The sequence below is a fragment of the Lepisosteus oculatus genome, chromosome 3 (assembly GCF_040954835.1).
Source record: "Lepisosteus oculatus isolate fLepOcu1 chromosome 3, fLepOcu1.hap2, whole genome shotgun sequence".
Lineage (NCBI taxonomy): Eukaryota > Metazoa > Chordata > Actinopteri > Semionotiformes > Lepisosteidae > Lepisosteus > Lepisosteus oculatus.
The window spans coordinates 10,632,864-10,650,113 of record NC_090698.1 but is presented as its reverse complement, the minus strand read 5'-3'; the positions used below and the strand labels follow the sequence as shown (position 1 = coordinate 10,650,113).

At 49.7% G+C, this 17,250-nt stretch overlaps 2 protein-coding genes and 1 long non-coding RNA gene across 3 annotated transcripts; 2 read left to right on the top strand and 1 right to left on the bottom strand.

The window, feature by feature from the left end:
• Positions 1 to 3,074, top strand: nppcl2 (natriuretic peptide C-like 2). Its single transcript, XM_069186778.1, has 3 exons — positions 1 to 339; positions 2,227 to 2,565; positions 2,762 to 3,074. The coding sequence occupies exons 1-2, from the start codon at positions 208 to 210 to the stop codon at positions 2,545 to 2,547; spliced, it is 453 nt and encodes a 150-aa protein (XP_069042879.1). The 5' UTR covers positions 1 to 207; the 3' UTR covers positions 2,548 to 2,565; positions 2,762 to 3,074.
• A 2,154-nt stretch (positions 3,075 to 5,228) lies between these two features.
• Positions 5,229 to 12,286, bottom strand: LOC138236047 (alpha-2,8-sialyltransferase 8F-like). The gene is made up of 7 exons (XM_069186777.1): positions 12,165 to 12,286; positions 9,946 to 10,038; positions 9,096 to 9,182; positions 8,255 to 8,396; positions 8,014 to 8,135; positions 7,432 to 7,518; positions 5,229 to 6,585 (listed from the first exon to the last, which is right to left on the bottom strand). The coding sequence occupies exons 1-7, from the start codon at positions 12,284 to 12,286 to the stop codon at positions 6,123 to 6,125; spliced, it is 1,116 nt and encodes a 371-aa protein (XP_069042878.1). The 3' UTR covers positions 5,229 to 6,122.
• A 2,428-nt stretch (positions 12,287 to 14,714) lies between these two features.
• LOC138236170 (uncharacterized) lies at positions 14,715 to 16,993 on the top strand. Its single transcript, XR_011188546.1, has 2 exons — positions 14,715 to 14,837; positions 16,848 to 16,993. It is a non-coding gene; the product is annotated as an uncharacterized lncRNA (long non-coding RNA).
• The last annotated feature ends 257 nt before the right edge of the window (positions 16,994 to 17,250 follow it).

Below are 17,250 nucleotides of genomic sequence, written 5' to 3'. Positions count from 1 at the left end.
AGCGAGACTTTTAAGCGCTCGTGCGGCTCCCCGGTGCACAGAGACCCTGACCAGTCCTGAGAGCGTACAGGACAGAACCGGAACCTTCCTATGAAACAGAACTAGCCACCCGCACCGAACGCTGCTCTCCGAAACGAGCGACAGAAATCGACCTGACAGAATCTTTCGTAACTTTTTTCTTTGCTTTTGCCACTCCGTACAACAAGGATGAACGTCTCATCTTCTTCTTCATCATCCTCCTCCTCCTCTTCCTTCTCGTGCCCGCTGCTCCTCGTGCTCCTGCTCAGCCTGGCGCTCGTGGCCGAGACGCGCCCCGCGCTCCGCCGCTCCGACCAACAGGTGAGTGTCTTTCCGCTGTGCCTGGCCACCCCCCTCAATACGTGTGGGTGTGTTTTCCACATTCTGGAGAAGAGCTTGTTTTAAAGGTCGGGTAGAGTAGTCTGGGCAAACACTCAGGTGCGGAGCCCAGCGGCGTGCAGGGCGGAAAATAACTGTTAGAACTGAAATGGTGTCTTATTAAGTACAGGAACAGACCGGCGTGCAGGTGGCTGAACAGGTCCACCTGGTCTCCTGGGCTGTCCACTAGCTGTTCACCTGGAGAAGCACTCGCTGTTTCAACTCTGCGCTTCGGGTTCCGGCGGACAAACCCCACTTTACGCGCTTAACAAACAGACAGATTGTGCAAACAGGCAGAGATCTAATAAACTTGTAAATACAATGGTATATGTACGCAGGTAACTGGACAGCTTTCTAACGCATCGCTCCACACAAAAGTACCGGATGATCTTCTCGTTACAACGCAGACAATGTTCTTTAGGCGCCGGCTGGTTAAACTGGACGAGCCCCCCGGTTCAGCCCGCCCGGAGAGGAGTTAGCGGCCGCGCAAACAACGTCTCCACATCGAGTGTGAAATCCAGATGTGGCTCGGAAACAAACATCTGGGAAGAGAGGCGCACGGTCGTACTGCCTTACCAACATCCAGATTCATGTATCCCTCTCTGGTCTGCTGTGTTGTTTGGGAGTTACTGTATAAAGTAAGCAGCGCTCATGTACGGCCGGCGCTGCGCCCGGCCAGCGCGCGGCTAGCTCGCGGCTCGCTCCTGCAGTCTCGTGTCGCTGCCGTTTGACACGCGATTCCTCCTCTTTGAAGCTCACGCGCGTGTCCTGCTGTCCGGGCTGCCAGACCCCGCCGGGTGCGCGTGACATTTAAAACCCGACTCCAGGCTTGTCTGTGGTAGTTTCCCGGTTTTTGAAAAGTATTAAGTGCAACTTTTAATTCTGTGTTTCAGTGCATATTTCGGCTTTAGTATAGGACAAAGATACAAATGGACGACATTATTCTAGAACAGCATTATTGTAGAATATAATTTTATTGATATGGTGAACAGGTGGGGCTTATTAATAATAATTATTATTACAACATTACTGTAGGACAACATTACTATAGGACATCATTACTCTAGGGCAACATTAGAATATTGTAGTACTATCGTAATAGGTCAGTGTTACTTTAGGAGAAAATACTACAAGATATCATTACTCTAGGGCAACATTACTATAGGACATCACTACTCTAGAGCAACTGTAGGACAACAATACTATATTACAGTATTATTGTAATATATCATAGTCCAGAGCAGCAGTACTAAAGGGCATTGTTACTCTCTTAGACTGCAAAGGAAAAGTAAAGGTTTATTCCAGGCTGGAAAGGAAAGAGACAACATTTTGACTGTGGAGCATTCTTGTGTCACGTTACTACAGGACATCATTGCTCTAGGGAAACATTACTACAGGACATCATTGCGAGTCTAGGGAAACATTACTACAGGACATCATTGCTCTAGGGAAACATTCCTACAGGACATCATTGCTCTAGCACAGGGGTTCCCATCCCTTTCTGTCAGCTGAACCCCTTCAACCTAAATGATTTGCCTCAGGTACCCCCTTGAGATTTTAACTAAATCAAACCTTTCAATAAATGTAGATAAATGCTACAGAAACCCTCTTAACATGCTTCTTTTCACTTTGTAAAATATCAGTATTACTACTGTTATTTTTCTTATTCTTATGATTACACTGTTAATTATTAATTGCTATTTATTAAAAGGACTATTTAATTTGACATTGACGCTTCGATCACACTCTCACGAACCCCTAGGGCATGATTATTATTGGATTGCATCTGAACTCGTCCTCTTACTCTTTCTCCTGCCTGTCCTGCTGCAGATCCTGTCTAACCTCTTCGGTCCACGAATCAGCGCCATGATCCTGGAGTCCGACATCGCAGAAGGCTCGGCCGTGTCCCTTCCCGAGACCCCGCCCCCTGCCCGACCCCCCCCGCCCGCGTGGAGAGAGGGGCGGGGCGTCCGCGCAGAGGAGGCGGAGCCTGCGCTGGCGCAGGGCAACGGGAAGGTCTGGTCCCGCCTCTTCCAGGACTTCCTGAGCCAGCAGAAGACCTTCCGCGGGCGGACCCGGAAGAGCATGGGGCGCGGCTGCTTCGGCATGAAGATGGACCGGATCGGGTCCATGAGCGGGCTGGGCTGCTAGCAATACACGGGCCGAGAGGTGAGTAAACTAAAACTATTTTAAGGGTATAATTGATATTATGGAGAACCAGGTCACACTGTAAATGGTAGTGTCCGTGTTCTTTTTTTGCTTTTGCCAGGAGTAAATTGTACTGTACTGTAGCCCATCCAGCAGTGGAATTAAATACCCTGGTTCACTACAGTCCTCACATCCCTGCTTTTGCTCTGTCTTACAGCACAACCCTGAGTAATTGACTGTCAAGCAGCTCTCTGATTGGCTCTCTGGACCGCAGTGTCTGCCCACCGGGATTCACGTAAAAGACTGACTCCTCCTCCCTCATGGACCTGCTCTGCGCACAGGGGTGGGGTTTGCATCGAGAACCCCGTCCCCCCCCCGTCTCCCTATTGGCTGCAGGACCGCCTGTCTCTGCCGTAGCCCCTCCCACTGCATTCGTATTGGCTGCTGGAAAGTGACTGGCGCCGGTGTAGCCCCTCCCACTCTGTTCTCATTGGTTGTTCTGGAATTAAAGGAGAACCTGTTAGAACATACAGAGTGGAGCCCCTCCAGCCTGGATACTGGAGAGCCAGACAATGTCAACTATACTGCATACACATGTGATCACTATGAAACATTCTTTTCAAAAAGGGACAAAATCTATAAACTATAATGCAAGAGTAGGGTGCTTTTAGAGCGCCTTGTGATATTTAAATATTACTGTGTTGTAATGGTAGAGAGTAGGGGTGTTAGCACCAGTGTCCTGGCTGATTCCCACTCTGAGCTGGGCTATGCGCTGTAGCATCACAATGACTACAGATGGTCGACCTCGGAAGGCAAATCGCAGTACGAGTGGCGTTCGGCACCACACACACGCGACAGAGGGGTCGTGAAGCGGGGAATTCGTGACGCTGCAGATCAACAAGGATGCCGGAAGACCCCCGCGAATTGACCACCCGTTGAAACAGTGCGGCGGTGGCGGTCATCGACGGAACGCGCTGTCCTGGCTGAAAGGGAGGGGACCGCGGTACGGCACCCAGCGGGACAGAGAGGAGAGACTTTTACCTGAGTCCGATGTGCGACGGGGTTCACTCGGGGAGAGATCAAGCGTTGTTGTTGATGTTGATGTGTCGTAGGTGTTTAGTGTTGGTTCTGACCCCCGGTTTTGCTGTAAACTGGTTCGATGTAGCTGTGGGGTGACGGGGTCACTGGCGAGCTGGTCCACGGGTGGGGTCAGCTCTGGCCGGGCCCGTCTGGAGACACACGTGACGTGACCTTTGCCCTCTGTAGAGAAATCTCTGACAACTGGTTCAACACGAGCTAAAGCCAGACATGCCTCTTGTGTATAATTGTTATTTATGATGCCTGTTTGCTCTTTAATTTATTTTTGATGCCTATAAATATATGAAGAGTTATTTTTCTCAACGATGTTTGAAGGGGGTGAGAGTCCGGTGTTATGTGTTCTTATTTTTGAGCAGACCAACCTGGGCCCGTGCCAGGAGAAACACAAAATAGTGTCGATAGTACCCAGATTGACAAAACAGAAGTATGAAAAATAAGATTCTTAAAGATGTTTTGCAGGATAATTGCAACAATATTTTAAGAACGTTCTGCACCTGTACTGTCAGATTCCATCCTCCTATAGGACTGCTCACTGCATTGAGTCCTGTCAGACTCCTATAGGACTGCTCACAGCACTGAGTCCTGTCAGACTCCTACATGACTTGTGCACAGGACTCCTATGAGTCCCACCACATACACCGTACAGGCGAATGGGAGATCATTCCGTCAGATTCGGAAATCCGACAGAGCCAGCGACAGGTCCATGTGGACGAGTGGAGATGCTGCAAAAATAGAGTCAGCCCCATTACCATAAAGGTGAAGGCTAAGCTAAGTAAACACACAAGGAGGTATGAGCAACACATGAAGATCCTGTATGCAAATAATGGTGAACAGAAATCGCCCCCGGAGCTCAGAAAGCAAACAAGCTCCCCAGACACACCTCGGCTCCAGAGAAGTGGTGGAACTTCCTGGTCACCCGGGACACGCGCCAAGCTGGTGCCTGTGGCCGTCGCGTGCGCGTAGATCGCTCGCTCATGGCGCGTCGTGCTTGCGCGGAGTGGTGTCTCTGTGGCTAAGGATCTGTAGCTAGAAGGTTGCCGGTTCAAATCCTGTGGCTGGCAGAGGAATCCTACTCTGTTGGGCCCTTGAGCAAGGCCCTTAACCCCAGCTGCTCCAGGGGTGCCATATAAATGGCTGACTCTGTGCTCTGACCCCAAGCTTCTCTCTGTCTGTGTGTCTCATGGAGAGCAAGTTGGGGTATGCAGAAAAGACAAGGCAAGAAATTGTATATGGCTTATAAAGTGATCTGATTTAAAAAAAAAAAAAGGGACTCCCTGCCTGACGTCTCTCCTTCCCACTGTGATTGCTGAGGCTACCCTGGTCTCTCCCGAGAGCAGCCCCGCAGCCTGTGGCATGCAAGGCACTATATAGACACTTGGGGTTTGTAGTTCGGTTTGCGAGACACGTTCTCACTTCTCTGTGCAGAAAAAAAAAAGCTCACAAAAGAAACTATTTGCTTCAGCGAGCTTTAATTGAAGCCATAAAGCAGGCTCTGCTGTGTGAACGTCCAGGGATATCACAAAGTGTTGGAGGGGACATCAGGCGGGGCGGAAACATACTCTTCTGTCTGAGTAAAGAGCTCAGACACCCCAGGACAGGGATCGGGGACCCCAGCTCTCAAGAGTAACAGCAGGTCCCTGAGTAAACAGAGGCAGCAGAGCCCTCCGACCGTGTATAGGCTTTTAATAAAAAGGCTCCATATCCGAAGATTTGTGTTGTTGAACTGAAAAACCTTTTACTCTGCTTTTATCTGAAATGAGAGAATCTTTCAAGCAATTACAACATCGGACCCCAATTTTCCCTAACCCCATTACTTTACTGTACACCTCGTTACTTAACACCTCACTACTAAACACCCTGTTACCGAATGTCTGAATGCTGCCGAATGTTAACACCCCATTACTTAATGTGCCTTTACTGAATACTACATTACTTAACACCCCATTACTTTTCCACGCCGTTACTGAACACCCCATTACTAAACATCCGGTTACCGAATACCCCATTACTTAACACCCTATTACTAAACACCCTGTTACAGAATACCCCATTACTTAACACCCTATTACTAAACACCCTGTTACAGAATACCCCATTACTTAATGTCTCATTACTTAACACCATATCACTCAACACCATATTACCTAACACCCAACTCCTTTTCCACCATTACATAAGACCCCATTACAGAATACCCCATTACTGAACACCCAGAATACCCTATTACTTAATGTCCCATTACTGAGTTTTTTTCACTAGCCAGAGGATCCCAAGATGTCATCCAGCCATCTCCTGAAAGCAGCCCTGGAATCAGCTCGTTCCGGAGTCCCACCACTCTTTGTGTAAAGAAGTGCCTCCTGATCTCAGTTTCACATGCACTGCCACATCGTCTCCCCTGGTGTCCTCTGGGTCGTGTGTCACTGTGGGAGAAACACCCAGTTGTACGAACTGGGGAAGCCTCTGCAGCGGCGCTGGGCTCGTCACGGACACTGTCCGACGCGCAACCGCAGCACGCCCTGGCTGTGCATGCGCAGCAGCCTCAGGAACTCCTCGGGCATGGCGTGCATGCCCCTGTTCGGCGGCACGTCGTCGTAGTAATGGTTGGACAGGGGCCGCTCCGAGAGGTCGAAGGAGAAGGGCCAGAAGCCGTAGAGCTCGACGCGGTCGCAGAGCTCCAGGGCCGCGCTCACCATCATCAGCCCCGTGGAGAGCCGCGTCTCCCGCAATCCCTTCTCCTGCCAGTAGGTGGCGAGCTGGCGCAGGTAGTCCGGGTGGTAGAACAGGGCCCTCTGGTGGGGGCGGTTGTCCTGCAGGGTGTAGTACACTCGGAAACAGGGGTCAGTGCAGAAGGAGAAGGCGAACGCCGGCAAGACCAGGTGGGCATTCTCGTATGTGGACACTCTCTGCACAAAGGGCCTCCTGGCGTAGTTCAGATTCCTGTAGCTGCAGATGGGAGGAACCACATTTTCAGGGTCCAGACACTTGGATGAGCTGGGCCATTTGCATTGTAGAACACAGTGCTATGGAGATCATCATCATGAGAGCTCAGCGCTGTAGAGATCATCACCATCACAGCTCAGTGCTGTGGAGATCATCTCCATCACAGCTCAGCATTGTGGAGACCATCACAGCTCAGTGCTGTGGAGATCATCACCATCACAGCTCAGTGCTGTAGAGATTATCTCCATCACAGCTCAGCATTGTGGAGACCATCACAGCTCAGTGCTGTGGAGATCATCACCATCACAGCTCAGCGCTGTGGAGATCATCTCAATCACAGCTCAGCATTGTGGAGACCATCACAGTTCAGCGCTGTGGAGGTCATCACCATCAGAGCTCAGCGATGTGATGATCATCACCATCACAACTCAGAGCTGTGGAGTTTATCGTCGTCAGAGCTGAGCACTGTTGAGATCATCACCTTTAGAGCCTGGTGCTGTGGAGATCAAAATTACCATCACAGCTCAGCGCATCATCATCATCATCGAAGCTCAGAGCTGTGGAGTTAATAATTATCAGAGCTCAGAACTGTGGAAATCACCATCATTAGAGCTCAGCACTGTGGTGATCATCACCATCACAGCTCAGAGCTGTGGAGATCATCATCACTGGAGCTTAGCATTATGGAGATCACCAGCATCAGAGCTTAGCACTGCTGAGATCATCACCTCCAGGGTCTGGTGCTGTGGGGCTGAACATGTAAACAGTGCCAGAGCACCCAGGTGGCACAGGGCTATGGGGGGCATGTCCACAGCTGTACAGCGACTTCCTGAGATACAGTTACTGTACCTGTTGATGATCTGAGAGGGGTTGACTGTCACCAGGCTGGACTTCACCCCCACGTCCCTGCTGTAGTTCAGGGGGGGCAGATTGAACCTGGAACATGGAGAGGGAGAGTGAAAGCTCAATTCTGGGACGCCGTCATACTGAATTCCAGGAAAGTCAGACACAGCTTCCCTCTCAACCCCAACTGTGTTTGACTCAACCATTCCGCATACAGTTTGTGATTCCAGCTGGGAATCCAGCCAGATCATGATACAGCCGATTCCTGTTGGCAATCCTGTCAGACTGTGGTACAGCTGATTCCTGTTGGCAAACCTGTCAGACTGTGGTACAGTCTTAGTCTTAGTTAGCTGGTCTAATTATTAACATTAACAGCATAATTGTTAACACTTCCAACCAAGACTGAAGGCGACTGCACTTTTATAGAAGGGTATTTTTTCTGTAATCAACTGTAAAAGACCTTAAAAGACTTAAGTTAATTTTTGGATTGCCTGCAGAGGCTGGGTCAAAGACCGGACCCCCCAGTGTGACAGCCTGCCCTGCACAGAAGATGCGTGGCCAGGACAGGAGCAGGAAGGCGCCCGGTACCTGATCACGAAGTCGGCCCGGTCGATGTGGGCCCCGCAGCTGCTGTTCCGCAGAATCCCTCCGTTCCCCACGACTGCACAGCGCCTGAGCCGAGCCCCCGGCCCGCCGGCCCAGGGGGGGCTCTGAGGGGAGAAGGGAGCGGAAGGAGAAACAGGGGGTGACTCCCACATGTTACTGACGGACATGGCAAGCAACAGCTGGGAGCAGGAAGGAAAACGAAAACCAGCCCCTTCACTCGTACCTGAGGCAGCATGTTGAAGATCTCTGTGTCCACCTGTCGCGTCCTCTTCTCTGCATCGTAGGTGATCGTCCCGCCCAGGGGGGTGTTGTCCTGGGTCACCACGAGTCGGCCGGTGGCGTTGCAGGACAGGCGCAGCTCTGTCCTGCCGTGGAGAGACCATTACCAGTGGTTACCACTGCTCTTTACCATGGTATTTTCAGGGTTTTACTGTGCTATTCTTCTCTGCAGGTCTTAGCCAGAAGGACACTGCATAAAACTACACATGTGTGGTTTCATACACAGTTGTATAGTGCTGTAGTGCACAGTGTTACTTTATGGAGTACTGTGGTATACCATACTGTACTGTTTTGTACTGTACAGGAGTGTACGGAATTGTATACTGTTGTAACACTAGCAGTCTCCATAGCAGTCTTACAAGTCATATAAGTACCAGAGTATCTGTAACATGAGCAGTCCATGTACCAGAGTATCTGTAACATGAGCAGTCCATGTACCAGAGTATCTGTAACATGAGCAGTCCGTGTACCAGAGTATCTGTAACATGAGCAGTCCATGTACCAGAGTATCTGGAATATGAGCAGTCCATGTACCAGAGTATCTGGAATATGAGCAGTCTGTGTACCAGAGTATCTGGAATAAGAGCAGTCTGGCTACCAAAATACACTGTTCACAGTTCAGATGTATTTAATTGATGAGTAGAAAACCTACTGGACTAGGAGTGGAGACCACATCTAAAAGCCAAATGTGGAGAAGGTGCCAGTCTGAGCACCGGATAACTGTACTGTGTAGAAATGCAGTCTGAAGCCCTGTGCTGGTGTGTGTGTGTTGTGGGGGCTCTGACCTCTGCTGCTCCAGCTGGGTGAGGTTCAGAGTCCAGGGACAGCGCATCAGCTGCGTCACCTGCCCACAGAGCAGCGTGGAGTTCACCCTGCAGTCAACACACAAAAGCAGTACACAGGTGTGCTGGAACAGGAATACACCAGAGGGCCTGACAGGTTAGTCTAATTGTTCAACTGTCCCTGTCTCGTTCCCTGACACTTTTCAAACCTGACACTGGGCATCTCCTGACATCCCTCACCGCTCACACAGAGAAACATACAGATACATGCAGAGAGAAAGACACAGGGACAGACAGACAGAGAGGACCAGGGACAGCAGAAAGACAGGGACATGGACAGACAGAGAGGACCAGGCACAGCAGAAACACAGGGACAGACAGAGAGGACCAGGGACAGCAGAGACACAGGGACAGACAGAGAGGACCAGGGACAGCAGAGACACAGGGACAGACAGAGCGGACCAGTGACAGCAGAGACACAGGGACAGACAGAGAGGACCAGGGACAGCAAAGACACAGGGACAGACAGAGAGGACCAGGGACAGCAGAGACACAGGGACAGACAGACCCCTCCAGTCTCCTCTTAATCCTGTAACCTGTCCAGAAGTGTAGGACATCCGCTACAGAAACAGCTCCTTCCCGTATCAGATCGGAGTCACAGGGTGATGGTAATGGTTCAATTTTTACTGCTCAAACACATGCACACATGGTACCTGTGTGTTTACAGAGCTACTTGCAACTTCCTACCATTTAAGAGATCCTTATCTTCCTCAATTGTCTGACGCCTGTAACCTGTTCTGCTTGCGTGGCTGGGAAGAGCGCGCCGGGAGAAGACGGAATGACCAAGACTCACTTCTTCAGCGACTGCATCCCCAGGACCTCCTGCTGGAGCTGCAGGCAGCGCAGGGCCATCTCCTCGGAGATCGGGGGCGTGGGGCTCGCCTTCCTGAAACACAGAGTTTGGGGAACCCCAGATGGGGGACGGCTTGAGAGCTGGTGTAGGTTCTGTTGTCGAGGCAGAATCCCCAAGTGCAGTGCTGTGCGAGGGAGACAGGGTGCATGCTCCAGGGGAAATAGGCAGAGATGCAGATCTTGCGCTCTGATCATTAGTAGCCCTTTGGATAACTTTGGCTAGTTCCACTCCCCCACCACCCTTTGTGTAAAGATATGCCTCCTCTCCTCACTGAAGGATCTCATCCGGCTCTGTCTTGAATAAAGCCAGGGTAACAACAACAAACCTTGGCATCTTGTTCCACACTCCCACCACCCTTTGTGTTCAGAAGTGCTTCCGGTTCCCGGTTATAAATGCACTTTAAGGAGGGATGCCTTTACACAAAGGGCAGTGGGAGTGTGGAACAAGGCACCCAGTCATGTTGTTGAAGTCGATACCCTGGTTACTTAATCAATCCATTCACTACTAGCTAAAAAAACCTGTTTATGTTTTTAAGCAGTTTTAAACAGCCCACTTGTTTTCTATATATGAATCACTTCGGAACTGAGTTAAATGTTTCACTGTCCGAAAGCAGTGCACACCTCTTCTATTTACTATACCAGTGTTTGAGGGAGAACTTCCACTATGTTTCTGTGTATTCTGTTTCTGAGAAGCTTCGTCTAACTTCAGATAAGGGAAACAGGTGGTTGGGCTGATCCCACAATACCAGAAGTCGGGTGTTACAGTGCTCACAGGAAACAAAATATTTTATGTTAAAACTATAATGCGGTTGTGTGAGGCCATTTTGTATTTGCTTAATACAGTTGCCTAGAACATTTTATGATGTGCACCTTCATGTTTCATGGAACGTGGACTGCACACGCACACACACACAAAAGCGCGGCAAACATCTGAAATGACACGTCCCCAGATCCTGAAGCAGAAGATGTTTCCCTCTGGACAAGTACAGCATTTACAGCATGATTGTAGAACAAGCCAGCTGTTAGTGCTCTCACAGCTCTGAGACTGCGGCTTCCTCCAGAGTTTAGAAACAGCTTTGCGATATATGTAGGTCTCATGTTTGCCTCTTTTAAAAACAGGGGGAACATCCACCCATTTGCTAGCTGCTTTATCTAATACAGGGTCACAGGGGAGTCTATCCCGGCAAGCAACGGGCGCAAGGCAGGGTACACCCTGGAAGGGACGCTCTCCACTGAAAGGCAGGAACACACGGACACAAGCCAACCAGTGTGTCTTTGGGCTGTGGGAGGAAGCCCACCTGCCCGCGGGGAGAACATACAAACTCCACACACACAGCACCCCAGGATTTGAACCCGGGCCCAGTACGCAACTATGCTGCCCCCTAGGGGAACATTGTCGTTAAACCGCAAAAAGGACACAATGAGGCTCTTTCAGAGGAGCAGAGCGAGTCGCTGCTGCCTGCAGGTTAAGCACGAACAAATTCCCACACCTGCCCGACAGTTGACTCTACGCAATAATAGTTTAGGTGATGCACGTAAATGTTCAATAACACGATTGTACTGTAAATATTTATAAAGACATTTTTTATTCTCCAGCAATGCTATTATTATCAGACATGCCAATACATTTCGTTGAGTCTGGGTGTGCACTACAGGTCTAGAGCCTTATATCGTTCGTCTTGGATGGGTTGTTATGATCCTTAAGAATCATGGTTCTTATCATGGTCAAAGTTCATGCACGCTCAACTAAGTGACACATATATTTAAGGGCATAACTTCCCTTTTCTTTAGAAAATTCGACGTGTTATGGTCTTATAAAGTAAATGACAACAGCACATCACTAGGAATCTTCAGCATCAAACCGTAAAACAATGTCTGGGGACTCCGTTTCATACTTGCATTGCATTGTATTTAAAGAGATAGCCCGTTACTCTAAGTTGTTTTGTATGTCTATAGGTTACCATTTAGCACGCAGAAGTATTTGCAACACACAAGCCCAGGAGACGAGTAAAATAGAATTGACTGAGCGACTGATCAGCAAACACCGCTAAATCTGCGGTCTAAACTTCTGTGTTCGAATGGAAAAAAAGCAGAATGGAAAAAAAAAGTTTTCCGGGGCGAAGGAGACTCGCAGCACAGGGAGGGAGGAGAGGGCTTTACCGTGAGGAGCTCTCGTGCCGGAGGGTCAGGCGCGCGGTCTCCGCCAGCCGGTAGGAAGAGCGGATGAAGAGGATGACAGCCAGGAGAAGCGCGAGGGTGGCCAGCCTCAGGCCGATCGTCATCGCGGCTGAGCGAGGAGGAGGAGGAGGAGGAGGAAGAGGACAGGGACGACGACCTGAGACGCACAGACTGGCGGGCCGTCCCCACTCGCCTGGACCCGAGCTCAGCTCGGGAGGTTTGAAGGAGGAGCGACACAACAGACCGACAGCACCCGTGAGGGACAGGAGGGAAGCGCAGGAGAGACGCTCAGATGGGAGAGACACGCACATTGGAATTAGCATAATGAATCACGCCAAAGGTACAAGCGCGAACGGTGAGCATCATGTGACAACATTTATAGTCCAAAGGTGAATTGTCGGGTTTATTGGCTTCAACTGTGCTGCAGCCGAAAGACTTGCATCCCCTGTCAAAAGAGCTGTTCGTTCTGCTTAAACTCCCTGCGCCCCAGCTGGGAGAAGAGCACACACAAAAAGGGGGAAGGGGGTCCTTGTGTCCCCTGGAACAAAACACCCCTTCTGGCTCTTTGAGCCCTGTAGATGAAAAGCTACCTGTGAGGACTCCTCCTCTGCCAGTAGACTCTGCACCACAGCAGTACTGGGACCCGGGGTGCAAACTGCCCGTCTCCTGAGCGCTCCTTCTGTGGGCGGCACTGTTCCCTCTCATTTGTAACGGCACTGCGTGCATACTGTAGCTAGAATATTTACTAAAACGGACCAGGTAAAGGTTTTCAAGTTTGTTTCTCGAAACTACTGCTGCCTCGCATTATGTAGGAACATGTCCACGATCGTGTCGGCTCTCCTGCTTTGTCTCTGGCCTTCTCTGTTCTGTTTTCACAGCATGTTCGGCCACTTGCTTTGTTAAGCACCGTGGGGCAACCGTGTTGTGAAAGGCGCTATATACAAATACATTGAATTGATTTGATTTTTAGTAGGGTGCTGCCTCAGCAGGCGTAGGCTGCAAAGGGACAATAGGTTTATTCCATACTGAAAGAGGAGAAAAGAAACACGTTGGGGCTGTGGTGTGACTCCTGTACAAGCGCACACTGTCGAAACGCTGGGTTTCTCTTCTTCTGTTTTCAGCATGGAATAAACCTTTACTTGCTCTATTATTGTTTTCATGTCATTTTGTACACGTCCCCGATTTCCGGAGAGTTCGTCTTGTTTGAGCAGCAGTGATATAATCTCTAGACACCAGTAATTAAAAGGAAACTAATTCAAAACTGAGCCATGGATCACGCTGCTAAATTCGCAATTTAAATCTGGAGCCCTGCAGCAAAAGGCTAAGAGCCCCCTAAGCAACTGGTCGGGCAAACAGCTGAATCCGCGGTAGGATCAGCCCGTGGGTTCAAACTGAACTCCTCCTGCACAATCCAGGGGAGTCGCTCACGCGGAAGACACGGGTGAGACGGACGTGTAGTTTTTCACAGGGTGCGAAAGAACCAAGACAATGATTATTGTTTTTTTTTTCTCCCCAAGCTCGAAGCAGTCTCCGCATGGCTGGTTCCTTCCCCGCTCGCCCCCGCCAGCGCAGAGCCGAGAGGCCAGCGGCGAGACTGCTCGGGGCGCTCGGCCCGGGCGCAGAGAGATCGGGTCCGCTCTTTGCAGTAGTTACTCCGCTTGCGGGTGGCTTCTACTTCGTTCACTCTGGCGCATAAAACGTCCTCGGTGCTCCTCTTCGAAACGGAGCACCCAAATGATCCAGAAGTGGACAACACTTTACTTTCAGAGATCCGGCGGAAAAATGATCGAGGCGCGCGCTTCAGATCTCGCACCACCCGGGAAGACGTTTCCTACCGGCGCCACGAGGGGGCGCGCTACTCTCATTGCAGCCCCGGTCCTCACCTCCTTAGCGCCCAAGGAAAGTCCCGCTGGCAAAAAAGACTTGGATCTTGGAAGTCAGGAAGGAAGTTCTTCGTTAGGATAAGGGATCTCCAGTCTTTGAGGGATTAAGGACACTCAGGTTTTCGACCAAAGTGATCAAATTTAAGGATGTGATTGAACAAATCACTTTCTTAATTGGTCACACAGCGAAGTGACAGGCTTCAGATTTATCATATATCAGGGCTTCAAAGGACCAAACCTGGTTCCTTCCCCGCTCGCCCCCGCCAGCGCAGAGCCGAGATGCCAGCGGCGAGACTGCTCGGGGAGCTCGGCCCGGGCGCAGAGAAAGCGGGTCCGCTCTTTGCAGTAGTTCCTCCGCTTGCGGGTGGACGAAAAGAGGAGGGAGCGAGTTTCCCAGGGCGACCGGTGAGAATACGTGAATTCACAAGGAGCGAGACTTTTAAGCGCTCGTGCGGCTCCTCGGTGCACAGAGACCCTGACCAGTCCTGAGAGCGTACAGGACAGAACCGGAACCTTCCTATGAAACAGAACTAGCCACCCGCACCGAACGCTGCTCTCCGAAACGAGCGACAGAAATCGACCTGACAGAATCTTTCGTAACTTTTTTCTTTGCGAGCTTTTGTCACTCCCTACAACAAGGATGAACGTCTCATCTGCTTCTTCATCATCATCCTCCTCGTCTTCCTTCTCGTGCCCGGTCCTCCTCGTGCTCCTGCTCAGCCTGGCGCTCGTGGCCGAGACGCGCCCCGCGCTCCGCCGCTCCGACCAACAGGTGAGTGTCTCTCGCGCCCGGCAGCCCGAGCGCACTGCCTGTCGCCGCTGTGCCTGACCACCCCCCTCAATACGTGTGGGTGTGTTTTCCACATTCTGGAGAAGAGCTTGTTTTAAAGGTCGGGTAGAGTAGTCTGGGCAAACACTCAGGTGCGGAGCCCAGCGGCGTGCAGGGCGGAAAATAACTGTTAGAACTGAAATGGTGTCTTATTAAGTACAGGAACAGACCGGCGTGCAGGTGGCTGAACAGGTCCACCTGGTCTCCTGGGCTGTCCACTAGCTGTTCACCTGGAGAAGCACTCGCTGTTTCAACTCTGCGCTTCGGGTTCCGGCGGACAAACCCCACTTTACGCGCTTAACAAACAGACAGATTGTGCAAACAGGCAGAAATCTAATAAACTTGTAAATACAATGGTATGTAACTCTTACGGCCGACAGGCACTGTGTAAGAGCCGGCTTACCAGAGCGGTGACGTCGCCGCCCTTCCCTGTGATAGCAGGACTACAGCTTCTGGGCTGTAGAGAGATCTCTCTTTAGCTCACCGGGCTGGGTCCCTGATGAGTGACGCGGGAGGCCTTACTAACATCCAGATTCATGTATCCCTCTCTGGTCTGCTGTGTTGTTTGGGAGTTACTGTATAAAGTAAGCAGCGCTCATGTACGGCCGGCGCTGCGCCCGGCCAGCTCGTGGCTCGCTCCTTCAGTCTCGTGTCGCTGCCGGTTGACACGCGATTCCTCCTCCTTGAAGCTCACGAGCGTGTCCTGCTGTCCGGGCTGCCAGACCGATTATTATAATAATAATAATTATTATTACATTACTATAGGACATCATTACTCTAGGGCAATATTAGAGTATTGTAGTACTATCGTAATAGGTCAGTGTTACTTTAAGAGAAAATACTACAAGATATCATTACTCTAGGGTAGAATACTACATGACATAAATATGCTAGAGCAACATTACTATAGGACATCATTACTCTAGAGCAACTGTAGGACAACAATAATATATTACAGTATTATTGTAATATATCATAGTCCAGAGCAGCAGTACTAAAGGGCATTGTTACTCTCTTAGACTGCAAAGGAAAAGTAAAGGTTTATTCCAGGCTGGAAAGGAAAGAGACTGTGGAGCATTCTTTAGGTGTGATTCTTCAGGACATCATTGTGAGTCTAGGGAAACATTACTACAGGACATCATTGCTCTAGGGAAACATTACTACAGGACATCATTGCGAGTCTAGGGAAACATTACTACAGGACATCATTGCTCTAGGGAAACATTACTACAGGAAATCATTGCTCTAGGGAACATTACTACAGGACATCATTGCAAGTCTAGGGAAACATTACTACAGGACATCATTACTCTAGGGAAACATTCCTACAGGACATCATTGCTCTAGGGAAACATTACTACAGGACATCATTAGTCTAGGGAAACATTACTACAGGACATCATTGCAAGTCTAGGGAAACATTACTACAGGACATCATTACTCTAGGGAAACATTCCTACAGGACATCATTCCTCTAGGGAAACATTACTACAGGACATCATTAGTCTAGGGAAACATTACTACAGGACATCATTGCAAGTCTAGGGAAACATTACTACAGGACATCATTACTCTAGGGAAACATTACTACAGGACATCATTACTCTAGCACAGGGGTTCCCATCCCTTTCTGTCAGCTGAACCCCTTCAGCCTAAATGATTTGCCTCAGGTTCCCCCTTGAGATTTTAACAAAATCAAACCTTTCAATAAATGTAGATAAATGCTACAGAAACCCTCTTAACCTGCTTCTTTTCACTTTGTAAAATATCAGTATTACTACTGTTATTTTTCTTATTCTTATGATTACACTGTTAATTATTAATTGCTATTTATTAAAAGGAGTATTTAATTTGACGCTTAGATCACACTCTCACGAACCCCTAGGGCATGATTATTATTGGATTGCATCTGAACTCGTCCTCTTACTCTTTCTCCTGCCTGTCCTGCTGCAGATCCTGTCTAACCTCTTCGGTCCACGAATCAGCACCATGATCCTGGAGTCCAACATCGCTGAAGGCTCGGCCGTGTCCCTTCCTGTTCTCATGTTCTCTGTTCTCATTGGTTGTTCTGGAATTAAAGGAGAACCTGTTAGAACATACAGAGTGGAGCCCCTCCAGCCTGGATACTGGAGAGCCAGAGAACGTCAACTATACTGCATACACATGTGATCACTATGAAACATTCTTTTCAAAAAGGGACAAAATCTATAAACTACAATGCAAGAGTAGGGTGCTTTTAGAGCGCCTTGTGATATTTAAATATTACTGTGTTGTATTGGTAGAGAGTAGGGATGTTAGCACCAGTGTCCTGGCTGATTCCCACTCTGAGCTGGGCTATGCGCTGTAGCATCACAAT

What these genes read in the sequence shown, in the direction of transcription:
- LOC138236047 (XM_069186777.1), bottom strand. Translation starts at nt 12,286, where the DNA reads ATGACGATCGGCCTGAGGCTGGCCACCCTCGCGCTTCTCCTGGCTGTC. An exon ending in GGGATGCAGTCGCTGAAGAA is followed by an intron (nt 9,183 to 9,945) that starts GTGAGTCTTGGT and finishes TGTTGACTGCAG; the next exon opens with GGTGAACTCCACGCTGCTCT. An exon ending in TCTTCAACATGCTGCCTCAG is followed by an intron (nt 8,136 to 8,254) that starts GTACGAGTGAAG and finishes TTCTCCCCTCAG; the next exon opens with AGCCCCCCCTGGGCCGGCGG.
- nppcl2 (XM_069186778.1), top strand. Translation starts at nt 208, where the DNA reads ATGAACGTCTCATCTTCTTCTTCATCATCCTCCTCCTCCTCTTCCTTC. An exon ending in TCCGCCGCTCCGACCAACAG is followed by an intron (nt 340 to 2,226) that starts GTGAGTGTCTTT and finishes GTCCTGCTGCAG; the next exon opens with ATCCTGTCTAACCTCTTCGG.